The sequence below is a fragment of the Xyrauchen texanus genome, chromosome 18 (genome assembly GCF_025860055.1).
Source record: "Xyrauchen texanus isolate HMW12.3.18 chromosome 18, RBS_HiC_50CHRs, whole genome shotgun sequence".
Taxonomy (NCBI): domain Eukaryota; kingdom Metazoa; phylum Chordata; class Actinopteri; order Cypriniformes; family Catostomidae; genus Xyrauchen; species Xyrauchen texanus.
The window spans coordinates 28,627,552-28,645,484 of NC_068293.1; the positions used below are offsets into that span (position 1 = coordinate 28,627,552).

Consider the following 17,933-nt stretch of genomic DNA (forward strand, 5'->3'; position numbering starts at 1 on the left):
TTAATTGTCTTCATAAAATATTTGCATGGGCATAATTTGCATAATTTACATGTATTAATTAATCTTATGCTGAGAGAAGCCAAAAATTCCTTTTGTTTTATTTAGCATCTAATGAAATATTTATCCTCTTTAATTAACTTTTCATCTTGATTTGAATATAAAAATGCCAAAATTTTAATGAAGGGGTTCTTTCATAAAACAACATGGCAGTCATCCGATTTTTCCCACTCAAGAAACTTTCCTGGCACTGTTTGCATATGATAGTTTAGCTACACTCCATTTGACCCAGAATTAATATGCTAATTTGTAAATTTAAGATTAGCCCTTCACCAACTAACATGTTATCAAGGTAATGTAAATAATTTATTTGCGAACTAACATGTTATCAAAGTAATACAATTTGTTTCCTCAAAACCACGAGCGAATCCATTTGTTTTTTGTGTTCACAGTACATTAAACATTGTGTTTATATATAATATACTGTATTATATATAGGCCTACAGTAGGCCTATATATTAGTGTGTATTTTTACATCTTTTCTATCATTTAGAAAAGATAATTATTGGTGTGAATTTGATTGACTGCTGTTGATGGTTGATATTAAGATAATATACACCATACTGGACATTTCCATAACTAAATAGGATTCGATTTGATATTAAGGCACTTAAAATCAGACTAGGTGTTGGGATTTTACTTATAATGCAGTATCATATACTACATAAACCATGTATATACCTACGTTTTGGTGATGGGTATGAAGCCTTTGTTTACCGCCTTAGAGGCCATAATGTAATTGTTTTACATCTTCAAACTGCAAATTTTCTGGCCAAGTCTCTAATTTATTTGTACTAATTGGTTTAAAGATTAACTATTATAATATTTGGGGCTTCCTTTCAAAGTTTTTATTTCCATTATGAGTCAAGTGAGTGACAAATTAGAAATGGAGTGCCCAAAACCCCTCTAAAACTAGCAAACAGACCAGCCTGACCAAACTGTGAGATCAACTAAGACTAGCAAACCTGCTGAAGCTGTTTTTTTATGTTTTTTGTTTTCTACGTATTCCAACAGATGGACCGGAATCGATTCAGATACTTTAAATCAACGTTTTACATATAATCAATGGAACATGTTATCAAAATGTTTTTATATCTGTGGTATCACTGAGCAAACACAAAATAACCAAGCTAATAAAAATGGTATGTTCATACATGTCACTTCTGAACCAGATATTCCTATCACACCAACTGCCCAATTTCAGCCAACACAGATCTTCCTTGATCTTTCACCACTTCACTGTACGTGTTTTGTTGTCCTTTCGCTCATCAGAATTAAATTATTTATATACACTATACACAAGGAGAGAAAATGCTGCTTGAAGGCAGTGATGCAGTATCCCCTGCACACATAGGAAATGTTGTGGTACTAAACGTCAAACAAGCTCCTGAGCCATGTCAAACAGATGCTTTTTCCAGCAGAGACATAGATAGCTGCCACCCATTCAGGCATGAACTCACCACGAAAGATCACTGGAAATGGACAAAGCTCTGTTGTTTGCAGGTGGCAGAGATGGAGTTGCAGAAGAATAGCTTTTTATAAACACTATCTGTGCACAACATTTACCAATTTTTAAGTTCTTTACATCATGAGTGAAATATTGTGATACATGCATTAATCCAGGGTTGAAATTGTTATAGTTAGTCTCTAAATTTTGCATTTGCATTGCATTACTGTTGCTTAAAGACCCCATACAAATCAAAATTGTTTTGTGAATTTTACTCCATATCTATTAGCTTTGACGCTATATTAGCTATACTTAAGGTATGCATCTTAAAGTTGATAAAACTCTTCCATAACTTTGTAGATATACATCTTTCTTTTCTGGAAAAAAACAACCAAATCTATTTTGATCATACATCTTGCACTACACAGATTTTTGCCTAATAGGGCTGCCTAAAATGAAAATGTCAATCCCTCTAATACCATCTGCAACTGACCAAAAAGTTGCAAATAATGATTCATTGCCGTGATGTAATTACAAAAACATGTCATGGGGTTTGATTCCATGGGGTCTTTAATTTTGGTTTATGGCTCAACTGTCTAGTATGCTTATTTTTTTCTCTCCCTGTGTTTTATTGTTAGCAGATGGAAGACTTTTTCTGAAAACAACAGTGATGTACTGATAGCATGCTGTTGAAGACTGGTGTCATATGAAGATTCTCCAGAGTCCCATCGCAGGGTAATTTAGTTACAACAGGTCAATCACTCATAGAAGTTCATCAGGGTTGTGTTCTTGGCCTGATGTGGAAGATGGATTTTGTCAGAATGTAGTATTAGGACTCTTATTCTCACAGATATTAATGTTATAATATACCAGTTGTGGGATTCGGATATCATGAGTTCGCTGTTTTGAAGTTGACAATTTGAGCACAGTAAAATGTACTATTTGGTACACATGGTGATAATATTTACAACCAATTCACAGCACTGAAGATTTTTATACTGTATTAAAACCAGCGAGAAAGCTTATAAAATAAAATCTGATTCAGAGGTTTTGTTTTGTATAAAAAATATAATGCAAAAATACATCCTTAATGTTATAACTATTTAGCAAGGTGTTAAAGATCCAAGCTGGGAGAAGAAGCTCTTAAAATGTGAATTTGAATATATGTTGATCAACAGAAATGATTAATATTTGCTTTTAATGTTTTTTAAACTAGAAGAAAAAAAACAATCAAGTTTCATTTCTATTATTATTGTATATACAAAATCAGAACATAGGTTTACTCACTCACTTTGGTATTTGTATATAATGTTTAAAGTTGGTATTGTGTATGCAGTAGAACTATTAGGAGAACAATGCCAGCGTTTATATTGAATTTATAGATTTGTTTTGTTTTTTGAGCCATCATTCTTTCATTTCGCTGCCACTATGGTGAGGAAGCATGCAGGCATGTAAATGTGTTGTCCTGATTTCATGTTATTCAATAAATACTTAACTGTGCTGAACAATTACGTACTTATGGTTTCTTCACTTACACCCAGAAAAGGCTGATGAACACTATCTTTTTAACTGCTACATTTTCAATTTGCAGTGATATGAATCTTAACCATGTATGCATTGATTTTAGCTGCAGTGTATGAAGAAGTTATATGGATCATTACATTTAATTCAGTGTATTACTCTTAGTGAACTGCCTCTTTAAATAATAAGTACTCATTGTGTCATAGTAAGTAGATATTTTCACTACAGGGCAACATATTGTATTCTAAAAGTTTTGGATAAAAGAATAGCCGGAGTTACACAGGGAGAGGAATAAATGTTAAAAAAATTAAGAGTGCATTTCATCATTAAATCATATTTAATATTATTTTTAATTTTTTTTAATCACTTGCTGAATTATAAAAATTCTAATTTAATATGGTTATTTCCAACAAGATTAGATACTTCATTAGTTACAGTATTTCACTTGATATTTCATTCTAGGCTAGTTGGCAACCCATTCATATGTTAATAAAAATTTATGTATATATATATATATATATATATATATATATATATATATATATATATATATATATATATATATATATATATTATTTTAGAAATTAGTCAATTAATTGACAGTTTTTAAAAAATTCCCAACAATGATCGCAAACATGCACATTAACTTTTACATTTATGTAACTGAAGTTTGCCAATATAAAGGCAAAAATCTAATTACCATACAATCTCAAATTATTGGATTTAAATAAAGAGCAAAACAATCTTAGCAGTTCCAAATTATACTGTGCCGATTAATGGTAATATTGAACATATTAAAGCATAGATTAATTTTATTGTACCTAGTTGTTGATGATGATGATGATGATGATGATTAGGCACTTATTGGATAATCAAGAAAGAATTAGATGGAAGGATCTAATGTTACTGGGTAGCTATATACAGGCTATAATCATAAACATTTTGTAACACATTTGTCCTCAGTCTGTAACAATTCAAATGTTTCTTGCGTTAAACTACATGTTAAACCATCTTTTACCTAATCAATGATTAAGTTTATTTTGTTTTATTATTTTATGTGATATAAACACTGTAGCAAGATTTATGGACATACAGTAAAGGAAACATAACAATATTGAAATGTCCTGTTTAAAAATGATTTTCCCTCTTTTTTTTTAATAATGTCTCCTGTAATGACACAGTATGTGAGTGTGTGTGAGAGTGTGTTTGTGTTTCTGCACACATGCATTTAAGTGTGTCCATGGGATGTTGCATGAGTGTGTGTCTGTTTTGGTGTCATATATGGTAATAAAAACTAGGCTCTTTTGATAATGAATCACTTTGTCCTTCTAAACTATTTGTGAGAGAATGGTTGTTCATAATATTATAATAGAGGTCTCCAAAATAATAAAGATGTAGCCATTCATGCACACATTATATATGAACATCACATACAAAGAGAGTTCTTTAAAAACATGTCTGTGGCATCCCGACACTCAAATAGAAATACCACTTGCTCTTAAGCAATCTAAGGTGTGACTTTAACATCAAATGTCACTGTATTAAATGGAGTTGAACTCTTGAATTTAACACATGAGTTTTCCATGGCTCAATCCGAAGACAGTCCTGCTAGGGTACGCTTATAAACACTGCAAAGTTCAGCTGCAAGCAAAGTGGCACGTATGAGACTACATAAGCAGCGTGCTTATATTTGAATCTGATGGGCAATCAGAATTGTTCATGGTTGAGTTGTAAAACATGTGTTACTGAACAATAACAATATCTAGTAGAATAAAACCATTCATGCTTTTTTTATACAGTGAGCATGCATCTCTACACGACACTTGATTAAAAAATAATACCTTTCATTCATGGGAAAACAACATTCCAGGGAAAAGCCTTATATTCAAAATGTGTATCGCATGAAGAAAAAAGACGATATCTACGACCTTTTCCTTTGACCTCTGTAATATTTATTGATATAATGCTAGAAGCTAGCCCCTCTTTAAGAGATAGTTCACCCAAAAGTGAAAAAGCTGTCATCATGTAAAAAAAAAGAAGTAATTTGAGTTTGGAACATAATGAGTGTCAGCCTCATTATGTTCCAAACCCAAATAACTTTTTCTTTTTCTGTGGAATAAAAAAGAGATGGTAGAATGACAGCCTCAGTTCCAATTCACATTTATTGTATAGGGGGAAAAAAAGGTTAATGGTGACTTATGCTAACATTCTTCCTTACATCTTCTATCGTGTTCCGTGGAAGAAAGAACATTTTTGAGGGTGAGTAAATGATTACATAATTTGGTGAACATCATTTGTGGGTGAACTATCCCACTTTCTGGCTCAGGAAACTGTATTTTCTGTATCTTCTGTAACTATACTTTCCATTGTAGAGCGATGGAGCTAATTGACATTAGTGTTATTTCAAATTTATAAAAGCTTAGCTAGAATTGACACTGAATGACAATTTCCTGTCGTAAGCAATTCAATGGAAATGTGTTGACACAGCATGGCCATGCACAGGTCCATTTTGCATGCTTTTGAAAGCGTGGCTGTAACAGAGAGCCTCCGAGATGAATAATTGACCGATCACTGCATAATTCAACACAGCATTGTAAAAATTCAAGGTCTGGAACATTTCATGTTTTTCTTCTTTATTGAAAATGAGGTTAAAGTTTCTATCAACCTTGGAAAAACTACATATAAAGTGGCAATCAATGGTGACTGTAATTCAAGTTTAGCCCTTTCATAAGCATAAAAGGTTTCCATTGTGCACCGGAGAAACCTGAACTGTTGAGGCAGTAAAGAAGCCATGCTGTCCATCAAATTGTGTTTTTTATTCTTGTCCACCTGATTTCTTAAAGGGATTGTTCACTGAAAAATGTTAATTTTGGAATCATTCACTCACCCTCATGCTGTTGTTTTATTGCATTTTTTTTTACAAACAATGAACATTAATGGTGACTGAGGCCAACATCTAACCATCCCCTTTTGTGCTCTACTGAAGAAAAAAAATGTAACTATCCCTTTTAAGTGTATTTAAGTTGATTGGCATTGTTATATTAGCCCCAACAGTGGATCAAGACTCTTTAGATGAGAATATGTTCTATTTCCCTCTCTCTCATACAGAAATATAATGTAGTTATGAGCTGTTTGATGTCTTGTTCTGCCCCAGCTATTTAAGCAAGGTTTGCCCCTCCAGCTAGATGTTTCATATCACTGCACATATTGTAATAAAGTCATTTCAGTTAGAACATGTCTTTGAGGCATTTGAAAAACCAAAATATCCAATGTGCTATAATCGTGTCCCGTGTTGAGCACATTTATAATGAGCATAGCACATTCCAAACATGGACAGTGTCAATGTCATCACTTCCGGGTGTGTGCTTATCTTGAGTCGACTGAGCATATAAAGACATCCAACTAAGGTGAACATTTCACACAGTCTTTTCATCGCTTCTGCGACCATGCCCAAACTGAAAATATGGTTTAATTTGAGCGTTTTCCTTGCCTGGGACACCATGTAATGTTTCAGAGGTACACTAAGGCGTAACATTGATTTTGTTGGAGCTTTTCTTGGTCAGACACACTAACTCATCCTCATTTGACATTCAGCGCAGTTAATAAAGTAAAAAGGATTCAAAGACTCACCAACCAAATGACTCTGTTCTTCATCTGCCCATCTTTGAGTCAGCTAGGAAGGAAATCACACAGGCTTGATTGAACACAAGATAGACTTAATGTCATCTAATCAGAAATACCATTATGTATTAGTGGAACCACCAAACAGAATTATCTGACAAGGGGCAGACCACATTATCTAAATTAACATTTTGCAAGCATGAACATGCAAGGCCACAGTGGAAAATGAAAGGCTACAGGAGCGCAGCCTGCATTTAGATATTCGGGCAGTAATTATTAATTTATGCTTGTCTGTGGTCTTAATGAAAATGAAAGCCAGGAGAAGAGAACAGGGAAGGATAATGTGCCGTGAAATTGAGTTTCATTTGTTCGGGGGCCACCTTTTAACTTTTCCTTTCTTCCAAGGAAATGGAACCAACCAGAGTTATTGTGTGTTTTTATTCCGTGCGCCGACCACAGCCCACCCTCCACACGCACACACACACACACACACACACACACTCACAAATATTTTGACCACTGCAGTATCTGTAAATATCCTGTATGCTTCTGGATTTCAGGGATGGCTGTGACGGAATATCATTTATATTGTATTTTCAGACTTTTTTGCCATTGACATGCAAGTGTCAGCTTTATAGGTCACATACAGATTGCTCTACATATATTTGTTCACTTTGTTCATGTACAAAAATAGTGGATGGATGGTCATCCTAGATTGTTGCATAATAATACATGCCATAAATGATTTCTTTTACCAATAATTGTATTTATTTTACATGAAAATAATAGTTAATTAAATGCTAAGAAACAGAGAACTCAAATAGTTCTGCATGATAGTAATTATTATAATAATATATTCTGTATATTTATACATATTATAATAATAATTCACACGCTGCTCCCAATAAGGCACAGACGATGAGAAGCAAAATAAACACATTTAGAACAGAAACAATATCCCTCAAAAGACAATAATAACTTTTTGAATTATTTTATTTAAAATAGTAAAGGTAAATATGCTGTTGTGTGATCTATTAAGAACAAAGTGTCTGAAACATTCTTTGTTACATAGAAGAAGAAAATGGTGTTCTTAAAATGGTGTTCTTTTATCATTTTCAGATTTACATGCCATGTACCTCTTGTAAAGGTAAGCAAACTGTGGTTGCTCACTTTACATAACCATCAGACAATCTCTTCTTAACCAAGTGAGCTGTTATAAGCTCTCAGTAGCTGGCGGTAATTCAAAATTTTTGTTTGTGATCTGCCATTACAAAAGAAGACGACACAACCTGATTCTGATCAGCAGACAGAAATATGCTGCCAGATCGTCTGACATTATGCCGGTAAATGTTTGGCTTCTACACAATAAGGAAGGCAATTAGTTATAATCTGACCAACATGATGTAGCGTTTGGTCACGCTACACCTTCTTGCTACTTGCTGGAAAAAGTAGTTTGAAACTGGAAAAGCTATTCTGTTTTAAAAGCAGCTGATCTATAGAAAAATTTAGTTAAGTTAGTAGCGTCGCTACATGTAGTTAGCTATTCCCCAACACTGCATGTACTTTAAAGCAGTAATTCTCTGGACCGAGATTTTATTTTGGACATTCAAGTGATTATCCAACACAGTACCAGATTTGTTCAGAGTACAAAAGAAGATAAGATGTATTATTAAGGTATATTCTTTAATTATTTTGATCAGTTCACCACGTGTTCCAGATGTTCATGTGATGTGCACATAATGTAGATTGTCATGTAGATGTTGTTGGTACACAAAGTTCCTGTGAACAGCTCCTGCATGATGAATAAACTGAAGCATTCAAAGAGCAAAGCCCATGAAATGTCTTTATCCAGAGATTTTTCTTCAGTTTGTCTATTTGTCAAAAGAAAGGCTTGGATGCATGTTGTATGAGGACTACACACAAGCCCTCTGAACATACAGCCATGCATGCACACAGAAACATATACAGAAGCTATTAACCTTCCTCCAGCTTATCAACTTTGCTTTGTAATCTTCCCTCCAAACCATTAGAATACCCTAAAGAAATGACTTTACAATTAATCTAGGAGAAAACAGCCTTTTTATCTCTGACTCCAGGAGTTCTTTATTCCAATCATTTAAATTTGAATAGATTTTTCAATTTAGCCACTGACTGCTCTGGACATGCAGCAGAGAGGGCCAAATAGAGCTGCATTCTGAAATATTTGTCCCTCATAAAGTCATGGTGGCCTTGAACACATTAATGTGTTTTGCACGTCACTGCCGCTGACAACAGATTTTTAGCTCAGCATGCTGATGGAGAGAAAACTCATCAAGAGTGGCCACCTCCCTCACTCTGCAGAGCACTGGACTGCTGCCTGTGTTTTTTTTTTCTTTTACTTTTTCTTTCTTATGTCTGGCAAAAAAGCTCTGCTAATGTATCCATCTAAATCGTTTGGCTTTTTTAGTCAGAAGGGATGTAGAGATCGCAGATATAATCTGTAGATGCTATAATTGCAGCACATCATTTCAGAGTAATTTTAATGTATATGGTTGTTATTGCAGCTAATCCCCCACTTTAATCAGCCGATCAGTCATTGCAGTGAATGATTGACTCTTCTAGCATTGTGCTGCTATTCCTGTAGTTCAACTGGCAGTGTGGTGCTAGCAACGCTGATGTCATAGGGTTTATTCCCATGAAGTACATAGCCAACTATAGCCTATACCTTAAATAGACAGTTGATTCAGAAACATACTCTACACAACTATGCCAACTTGAATACTTGGCCAATGCCACACATTATTCATGTTTTTCATCAAACATCAGTCTTTTAATGGTCAAAAAAGTTACATTTATTAAATGTCTGTTCCATTAAACTACATGTGTTGTTTTTATTGAGGTAGCTAACATTAAACATATTGACAATTAGACTAAATTTACACTTGCCAAGCAATATTCTCTTAAAACTGTTTCTCCATCATGACAGTAAATAACTTGAAACTAAAAGCTGACCATAGAAGACACTTTAGGCAAGGCAAGGCAAGTTTATTTATATAGCACATTTCTTACACAATGGTAATTCAAAGTGCTTTACATAGAAGAGATTAAAATAAGAATAAATAAATAAATAAGAATAATTGAAACAGTTTAGAATATAAAATAAAATAAAATACAGTACAAACAGTCGGACACACAGTGGCACAGTGCTCATTCAGTAAATGCACAGCTAAACAGATGTGTTTTGAGTCTGGATTTGAATGTGACTACTGTAGGAGCACATCTGATCTCTTCTGGAAGCTGGTTCCAGCTGCGGCTGGCATAATAGCTAAAAGCAGACTCTCCTTGCTTAGAGTGAACCCTTGGCATTTCTAGCTGATGTGATCCTAATGATCTGGAGTGATCTGTTGGGTTTATATTCAGTGAGCATATCTGCAATATATTGAGGTTCTAGCCCATTGAGTGATTTATATACCAGTAATAATACTTTAAAATCAATCCTAAATGTAACTGGGAGCCAGTGTAAAGACCTGAGGACTGGTGTGATATGTTCATATTTTCTGGTTCTGCTCAGAATCCTGGCAGCAGCGTTCTGTATGAGCTGCAACTGTCTTATGGTCTTTTTGGGAAGGCCAGTGAGGAGGTCATTACAATAATCCACCCTGCTGGTGATGAAAGCATGCACAAGTTTCTCTAGGTCTTGACTGGAAACAAAGCATCTAATTCTTGCAATATTTTTCAGAAGATAGTATGCTGATTTAGTTATTGCTTTGACATGACTACTGAAACTAAGGTCTGACTCTAGAGACACACCAAGATTCCTGACTTGATTTTTAGTTGTTTGACCCCTAGAGTCAAGGTATGCATTCACTTTGAGAACTTCGTCTGCATAGCTGTGGTAAGCAATTTGGTTCTTTTTCATTATTTGGCTCATTGGGAGCATATACAGGTTGAACAGGAGTGGCGCAAGAATTGAGCCTTGAGGGACTCTGCATGTCATGGACGTCCACTCAGACTTATGGTCTCCTATACTCACATAATTACCTCTCCCTTCTAAGTATGACCTGAACCATTTTAGGACATCCCAGAAAGCCACACCCAGTTTTCCAGCCTGTCTGTTTTACATTAAAACCCACTACTGTGCCCCTAGTGGCAAACCCTGAGAATGCAATACAGTATTAATAGTAATCTGACACATTTCAGGACCGCAAAAATGTGTTTGCATTCACATAATTGCGTAGAGTATGTTGTTTGCCCACGTTTCCTTGGTTAAAGCTTCTGACAAATGCATAAAAGTAAAATAGAACAATTACATTAATTATAATATGTCATTGGCCTCTTTGTAGTGTGCAACAATGCTTTGTACTTCAAATAATCATGTCCTATCACAATAAAACTAAATTAACCTGAACTTCAGGGTGCAGATAAAAAACAAGACATTGAGCCATACTACTAGCCAAAGTTCTTTGTTTAACAGGTCTCGGATACTGTCCACCCTCTAACAAGCTATGCCATCAGCACTGTACATTTTCCCAGCTTCAGCCCGGGCGGAAAAAGTTGTCTTCTTCTATTACAATTGGAATCAGATGTGCTTGGTTTTCCAGCAAAGCCTGTGAAGTTCTCAACAGCCCTGGCAGCTGCCTTTTAATGAGCATTTATTGTTTCGCTGGCCATGGTTACCACTTTTATAGGGTCAGGTTCAAGGCAGAATGATTTTCTTCACACTGTTTTACAGAAGGAGTTTAGAGAGGAGAAGTCGGGTTTTTGTGGACTGATTGTTCACTCTCAGCTTCCTGACAGCTGTGCCAGCTTGTTTGGATCTCTCCCACTTTTCTTTTTCTCTCTCCAGAGTTGTTTAATATAGTTGTGTCGCAGGAATATGGAGGCGAAGATTAATGGACGCAAAGGATCGGTGGCAGTTGTGACGAGATGCAGGCAAAGCAGGCCAGCAGCCATCTGTTCTCAGTACCTTTATGGCTCTCTTAATGGAGGACGAGAGACAAAAGCATCTTTGCCACAAGGCAGGCTTTGAGCATCTCTGTACCGCCACTGTAAACTAATTGTCATCTCTATTGACGATGCAAAAGCTAGTCACAAGCACATACACACAGAGTATCTCCCAAATGTCTTTTTACCTCTCAATCAAGTGTGGTTGGGAATGGTCCAAGACAGTTGAAGCACATTTAGAGGAGCGATGCTATGAGAGAAAAGTGATTAAAAGATTCTCTTGAGGCAAAACAGATCATATACAGAGACAGGATGGTGTATAATCAAATTAAGATGAAAATACAGAGATGGCCCTTTGGTCTTTCTCACATTTGAAATGAAACAGAGATGTTCTCAAAACTTCATACAATGTTGGCTCATGCTCATACACAATGCAGCTAATTTTGAATGTCATAAGCAGCAAGAGATAGATAGAATTAAGCAAAACCACAGCCATGCTGATATTTAGTACAACAGCAGGACTTCAATTCTAAGTTTGATTTTATAGAATAATTCTGAAAAGAGAGGTTGATATTGAGTAACTTACATTTTAGTCACCATATGGCCAGGCATTTTGTGTACATTTCTGTATATTATATCTAGTTTGCTCCACTAAAGAAAATAGTTTCAAAAGAACCCAAAGTGGGATCAAGCACTGCGTGTCATCAGGCCAAAATTATCTTACGAAAAGTGGACATTTTGCAAATGTTTCAGTACCCTGTCATCGACCCCATTCTGCCGAGTTCCTAACAAGCACCATCTCCCGTCAGACATTTCTTCTAGTAAATACCATCAGTTCAATAGCATTTACCTTTTCCTGTGGTGCAACTGATTGCGCATTGCATCAACAGCCTTAGACTCGAGTACTCATCCTTCACTGAATCAGGAATTAATTGTTATCACCCAATCAGTGATGGGTGTGGTTCTGAGGTTCCATTTTCCTCTAAGATTACACTTTAGCAAAACAAAATGACATGCATCACATGCATGTTTCGCTGCAGTATCCCAGTGAAATGTACAATGAGGGGCACAAAAATTGTGTGAAATGGTGTTGTAATCAGACAAAGTTTAAAAGATGAATTTTAGGTAGAGGTTTTTATCTCTTTAACCAAAACTTTAACATAAACCTCTCCAATAGTGTCCTAAAAGCAAATGAGAGGTTAAAAAAACAGACATTGTTACATTAATCCAACACCTAAACCTAACTTATAGTGTCCTAAAAGCAAAACAATCATTTCGTGTTGCTGATATTACACTATGGTCAAACGTGTCAGCTTGTGTGTTTGGCTCGAACCTCTGTCTTCCAAGTCCAAAGTCCAACACTCTATTAGGTGAGCTACCGCACAAGATTATCATGGGGGAATAAGTATGTAAAATGTATATTTCTTCCAATGATGTGTTAGAGTAAAAGTGTTTCTCTTCACTGTATTACATAATTTACATCTAGAACAACTTGCTTTACAACTCGCATTTGGTGCCCTCTGTCTGGAGCTCACATGTGCCTATATGTTCAAAAACAATTCCCGCTCATGCCACTATGAGTAGTGCTTCAAATTTTGGTAAGCACAGAGTTTAGCAGAAGAACATTCTACCTATACTTTAGCCAAATTCACAGTGAGAGAATTCTGCACACAGGCCAGCGTCCTTTCTGAAACGTTGCAAAAACAGACATAACACTGTGATACTAACAGTGAAGTTTCCAATTTATGTCCCCAGAAATGCCACTTGTCTAATAAGATTATATGAACTAACTGAAGCACATATATATATATATATATATATATATACATTTTATTAGGAAATTAGATGTTTATTAGGTATTTTTTATTAGGTTATCATTAGAGGAATATAACAGCCCTCCTAATTTCACATGGGCTTATTCTCATTCAGTGCCTCAACAGCCTCACTTTTCTCTGGTAGTGTCGACATCTGTAAAGCAAAATTAAGTTTCCTCTCTGAGTATCAATCTTGTAATTGAGCTCTTGGAGGCTGCTACGTGACGTGCACACACAAAAACTCTCCCCGCGGTCAGATCCCTATACGCAGTGCCCTGTGCTGTTGAAACACTGAAGAGGGCTCCTTCTCTCTCCTCTCGCTCACAAACATTCACCTAAACAGCACCCTGGGCCCTGCAGTGGGAGTCCACCTGCGCACTTAATGTGTCAGGTTTAAATTATTTTGAATACCAAAAATCTTCACATTATGAAGCATGACACAGACATGTAGTCAAAGAAAGAGAGAGGAGAGAGAGAGAGAGAGAGAGAGAGAGAGAGAGAGAGAGAGAGAGAGAGAGAGAGAACTAAAGAAAGTGGGTGGGAGAAAGACTAATTCAGCGAACGATGGAGAGAGACAGAAAAAGAGTAACGTCTCTGATCTGTTCCTCTTAACACAAATCTCCATGTAAGCTCTAACAAGGGCAATGTTTGGAATTACAACAATTACTCTTATTCCTGTTGTAATTCCACCTTCTGTGTTTTGCTGGTGAGATACGATGGATCTTGCAGAAGTTTAAGCGAGACAAAATTAAATATTAAACTAAACTGACACAAGCCCTGTATGATTCACAATGCTATACGATTTAACCAGGGTGCCGCACTTTTGCGTGCAACACTCAATACCTGCTGAACGCTGTCAGGAACATGCTACTTTACAGACTTAAAATAAATCTTGTCCTAATCTATTGAAAACCTGACAAGTAGAGCCCAAGGTTTCAAGGCACTTAGCTGAGTAGTGTAGAAAAAGGACTCTACATTATTTATGCCCTCTAATGGTTCTGCTATTCTCTGTGTGTGAATCAGCAACAGCCCAGTCCATTTAAATAGCTGCAGCTGTAATCAAAGCCATATATTTTCCTCACCTCTTTCCTGCTAACTGATGGGTCAATGGGACACATCTTTGCATTGAGCACATTCTTTCAGGAAGATTATGCCTTATAATACAGATTAAAGATCTCTATTTCCCCACTTCTGATAAGTCAAGTGTAAGCTAGTAAGGATAAACACAGGCACTGCTAAGAACCACGTGAGACATTTTTTAGATTTCTGTTGCTGTACAGCTAACAAAGGAAAACCATCGTTTTCAAACACCATTCAAATACACACATGTGCCTGATGAAGACCTAACAGGTTGAAACACTGCTTTTTTTGTAATAAAGTTTGGAACTTTAATTTCAGTGTATGGCCATCTACACCATTTTTTATGCCCTTTAACATGTTTGTCCTGCACCTGAGCGCAACTTGGGTTTTGGATGTGCACAATTTTAAAACTACAAAGGTAGTTCCCCATTAATCATCTTCAGTTGCTTATAATTTAGAGATATTATAGCACAGTAATATTCTAATTTGTTTAGCCTGCAACCATCTCTCTATTGTAACTTTACTGTCAAAGGAACGATAAAGGGAACTGTTTATTGTAATTGTTTATGGCATATATCTGCATTTCATTTTCATGTTTGATGAAGTATACTCATGCCTATTGTAGAATTACAGATTACCTGAACTGCCGACTGAGGCTGTATATTGTAATATTAAAGTCTTCCATTGAACTCAAATTAGCAATATCAAGAGTGCAGTAGTACAATACAAATTGTAATGTGTAGTGGATAAAACACTTGAATAATTAAATATAAATATATCTTCATTAAATAAAGTAATAACTATGTTGTAGACATTTAAATGAATAACGTACTATCAACGTTAAAATTAGCATATCGTGAATGTCGCTTTGCAGATGAATATTTCTGAATGATCATAGACAAAGTTCAGGTAACCCCAAACCATAAGATTTATCTGCGCAGATGAGAAGTGCCAAAACAACTTGTAAAATGTTCCTCCACGAGTTGCTTGTAGTTTTAGGTTTCAACCACAGATGTCGATTGAGAGCCCAAAGTTCCTTATTGTAGTTTTAATTAATCTACACTCTGAAAGGAAGTGTGGATGTATTGAATAGAACTATAAGGTTCTATTTTTCTAGTCAGCCTATTTATGAACTGAGCATGCAATTTTTTCTGACATTGAAACTTGTTTTATCATTCATGTGTTCTACTGATGGTTGAAATCAGTGCATGTTGTATACCATTTACTAGGCTAAGTGGGATTAAAATATTTAGTAATGCTTTGTAGTAGTATGAATAGTCTTGTGATGAAAATTGTTTAAATTTGTTTGCAAGTGTTTTGATCTATAAGAACTCTATAATGATATTATTTATATTAATGCTGTCAAGAGTCATTTAGCAGTAGCCTACATGTTTAGAGTTTAAACACCTGTCCTTGGACATGTTCACTGGAAAGCTGTTCATATGAATCGTATTACCCTTGAGTGGTCTGAAAAAGCAAGTTAGACACTAACACTTCCAGTCATGTTTTTTATATGATTCGTGAATTTGGCACTAGTATAAGTGCTCACGAACAGTAGAATCCCATTATAATTCCCATATCGCAGAATAAACTCCACAACAACTGAGGCATAAAAACAACACTGTACCCACAGCATTGAACTAACTGGAGATGCCACAGAGAAATATCCCGTCAAACAAACACTGCTGGCCCACTCTGATCATCACTTGATAGTGTGTTGACAAGCAGACTCTATTAAGCTGTCTTCAAATATGCAAAATGATATGATTTTACAATGATTACATATTCACTTCCCAGCTGGCTGGCTCCTTGCAACTCCATTTGTCATTTACTATTGTGTCCAATTATATGATTAGCTCCAAACACTCTGCCACTTGGAGAGCTCTTGTGTGTTCCAGTGCACTGACTGATTCACAAACAAAGTCATTACAACATGTATTCACACATATCAAATAACAAACAGATGGCCATTGTGTGCCACCTGATTTGTTTGTAACACGAGCGTCAGAAAAAAGGTAGTTTTTGCTGGGCTTTGTTTAAGCACTTGCTGTTTTATTCCCAGAGAGAGACATCTGGCTGCCGAGGCGGCTAAATCAACTAAAATGAAAGACAATCTTGTTTCCATTAATTTTTCCTAGGGCAAAAGCACTTGTTATGAAGATTCTAAATTACTGAGAAAGCTTCCAGATAATTCATCATGTGGGCTGGACAGAAGACTGCAATTGCTCAGAGAGTGTCTGTCGCCGTCAGAGGGTATTAACTTACTTTCATGTGTATCAGATGGGGTTTCTGAAGAGTGTTGCATTGTTTGCTGTAGCAACACACCATTTACAGTATGGTTACACTGTAGGTTTAGGCGAATTGATTCATTCAACCATGAAAGAAACTGAAACAATCTAACAGGCTTCCTCTTTAAACGTCCAGACATTTTCATAATATGTTATCAAAATGAGTATGATTCAAGATCTGACTAACAGACAAATGGACTAGCTGTACTGTATGCATAGTTTTAGAATGTTTATTTAAAATTTTTTATATATGTGATCAATAAAAATTTAGGCTATAGTTAGGGATAGGGGTGGCCGCTGCTCATATTTTCATCATTACTTTCATTAATGAGATTAACACAGAATACAATGGTTTGACAGATCGTAATATAACCCCCAGCACCCCTACTTCCCATGGCTATGACAGTACGGTGGAGGGCGAAAAAGCTGGATTATAAAGTTTTTTAAATCATATTCATAGCTACTCAAAACCATAAAAGTATATTTTTAAGTATTATAGACCCATTGATTATTCGAGTGGGGCAGGGGAATAGCTACACAATTCTGTAGCTATTGTTAGTGCACAGATAAATTAGACTACAATGTTGGTCGTTAGGCTATTGTTGGCTCTTATCTTGATCCGTGTTCAGTAACGTCATTTTGAAAGTTAATGTTGTTTGGTCAACCTTGGTCCCCATGTCTCTTAATAATTGTTTTTGACCAGGCAAAACAGCACTTTTTGTTTTAGAAGATGCTTTTAAACAACATAAATAAATATATTGTTCCCTTGGCTCTTCACCACTCACCTTCCCATCCTCTCTCTTTAAGGTAGTTAAAGTAGTGATTTCGATTCTTATCAAATTTGGTGTGATCTAAATGTACACAATTCCCTTCCATCCCTCCACTTAACATGCCTTTACTGAAGGCACCTTAGCTGTGATGTTCTATCATTATCCATTTGGTTTCATTGGCTTTCTCTGGACATGAATGATGCACTGGTTAATCATGGAAAGGTCATGTGAATTTATCTGTAATGTCAAAACAGAAGAAATGCAATTGCAAGTGGTGAAAGACAGGTGAAAGACAATTTTTTGTTTGGTTCAGGTTTCAACTTCTATCCAGGCAAAATGTGTGGATATTTGTGCTTTTAAAATGAAACATACAAAATGACAGTAAGAAATCAGTCAGTCTGTTAGCAGTCAT

At 35.7% G+C, this 17,933-nt stretch overlaps 1 protein-coding gene across 3 annotated transcripts in view; it reads left to right on the forward strand.

The window, feature by feature from the left end:
• Positions 1-3,004, forward strand: part of LOC127659122 (dachshund homolog 1-like) — a 174,131-nt gene extending 171,127 nt beyond the window's left edge. For 2 of the 3 annotated variants that reach the window (XM_052148782.1, XM_052148784.1), the window contains exon 11: positions 2,143-3,004. In XM_052148782.1, coding sequence (XP_052004742.1) covers positions 2,143-2,183 — 41 coding nt within the window. In that variant the 3' untranslated portion in view covers positions 2,184-3,004. The remainder of the gene's footprint in view (positions 1-2,142) is intronic. The other variant, XM_052148783.1, reaches the window with a different exon arrangement.
• Positions 3,005-17,933: the final 14,929 nt, after the last annotated feature.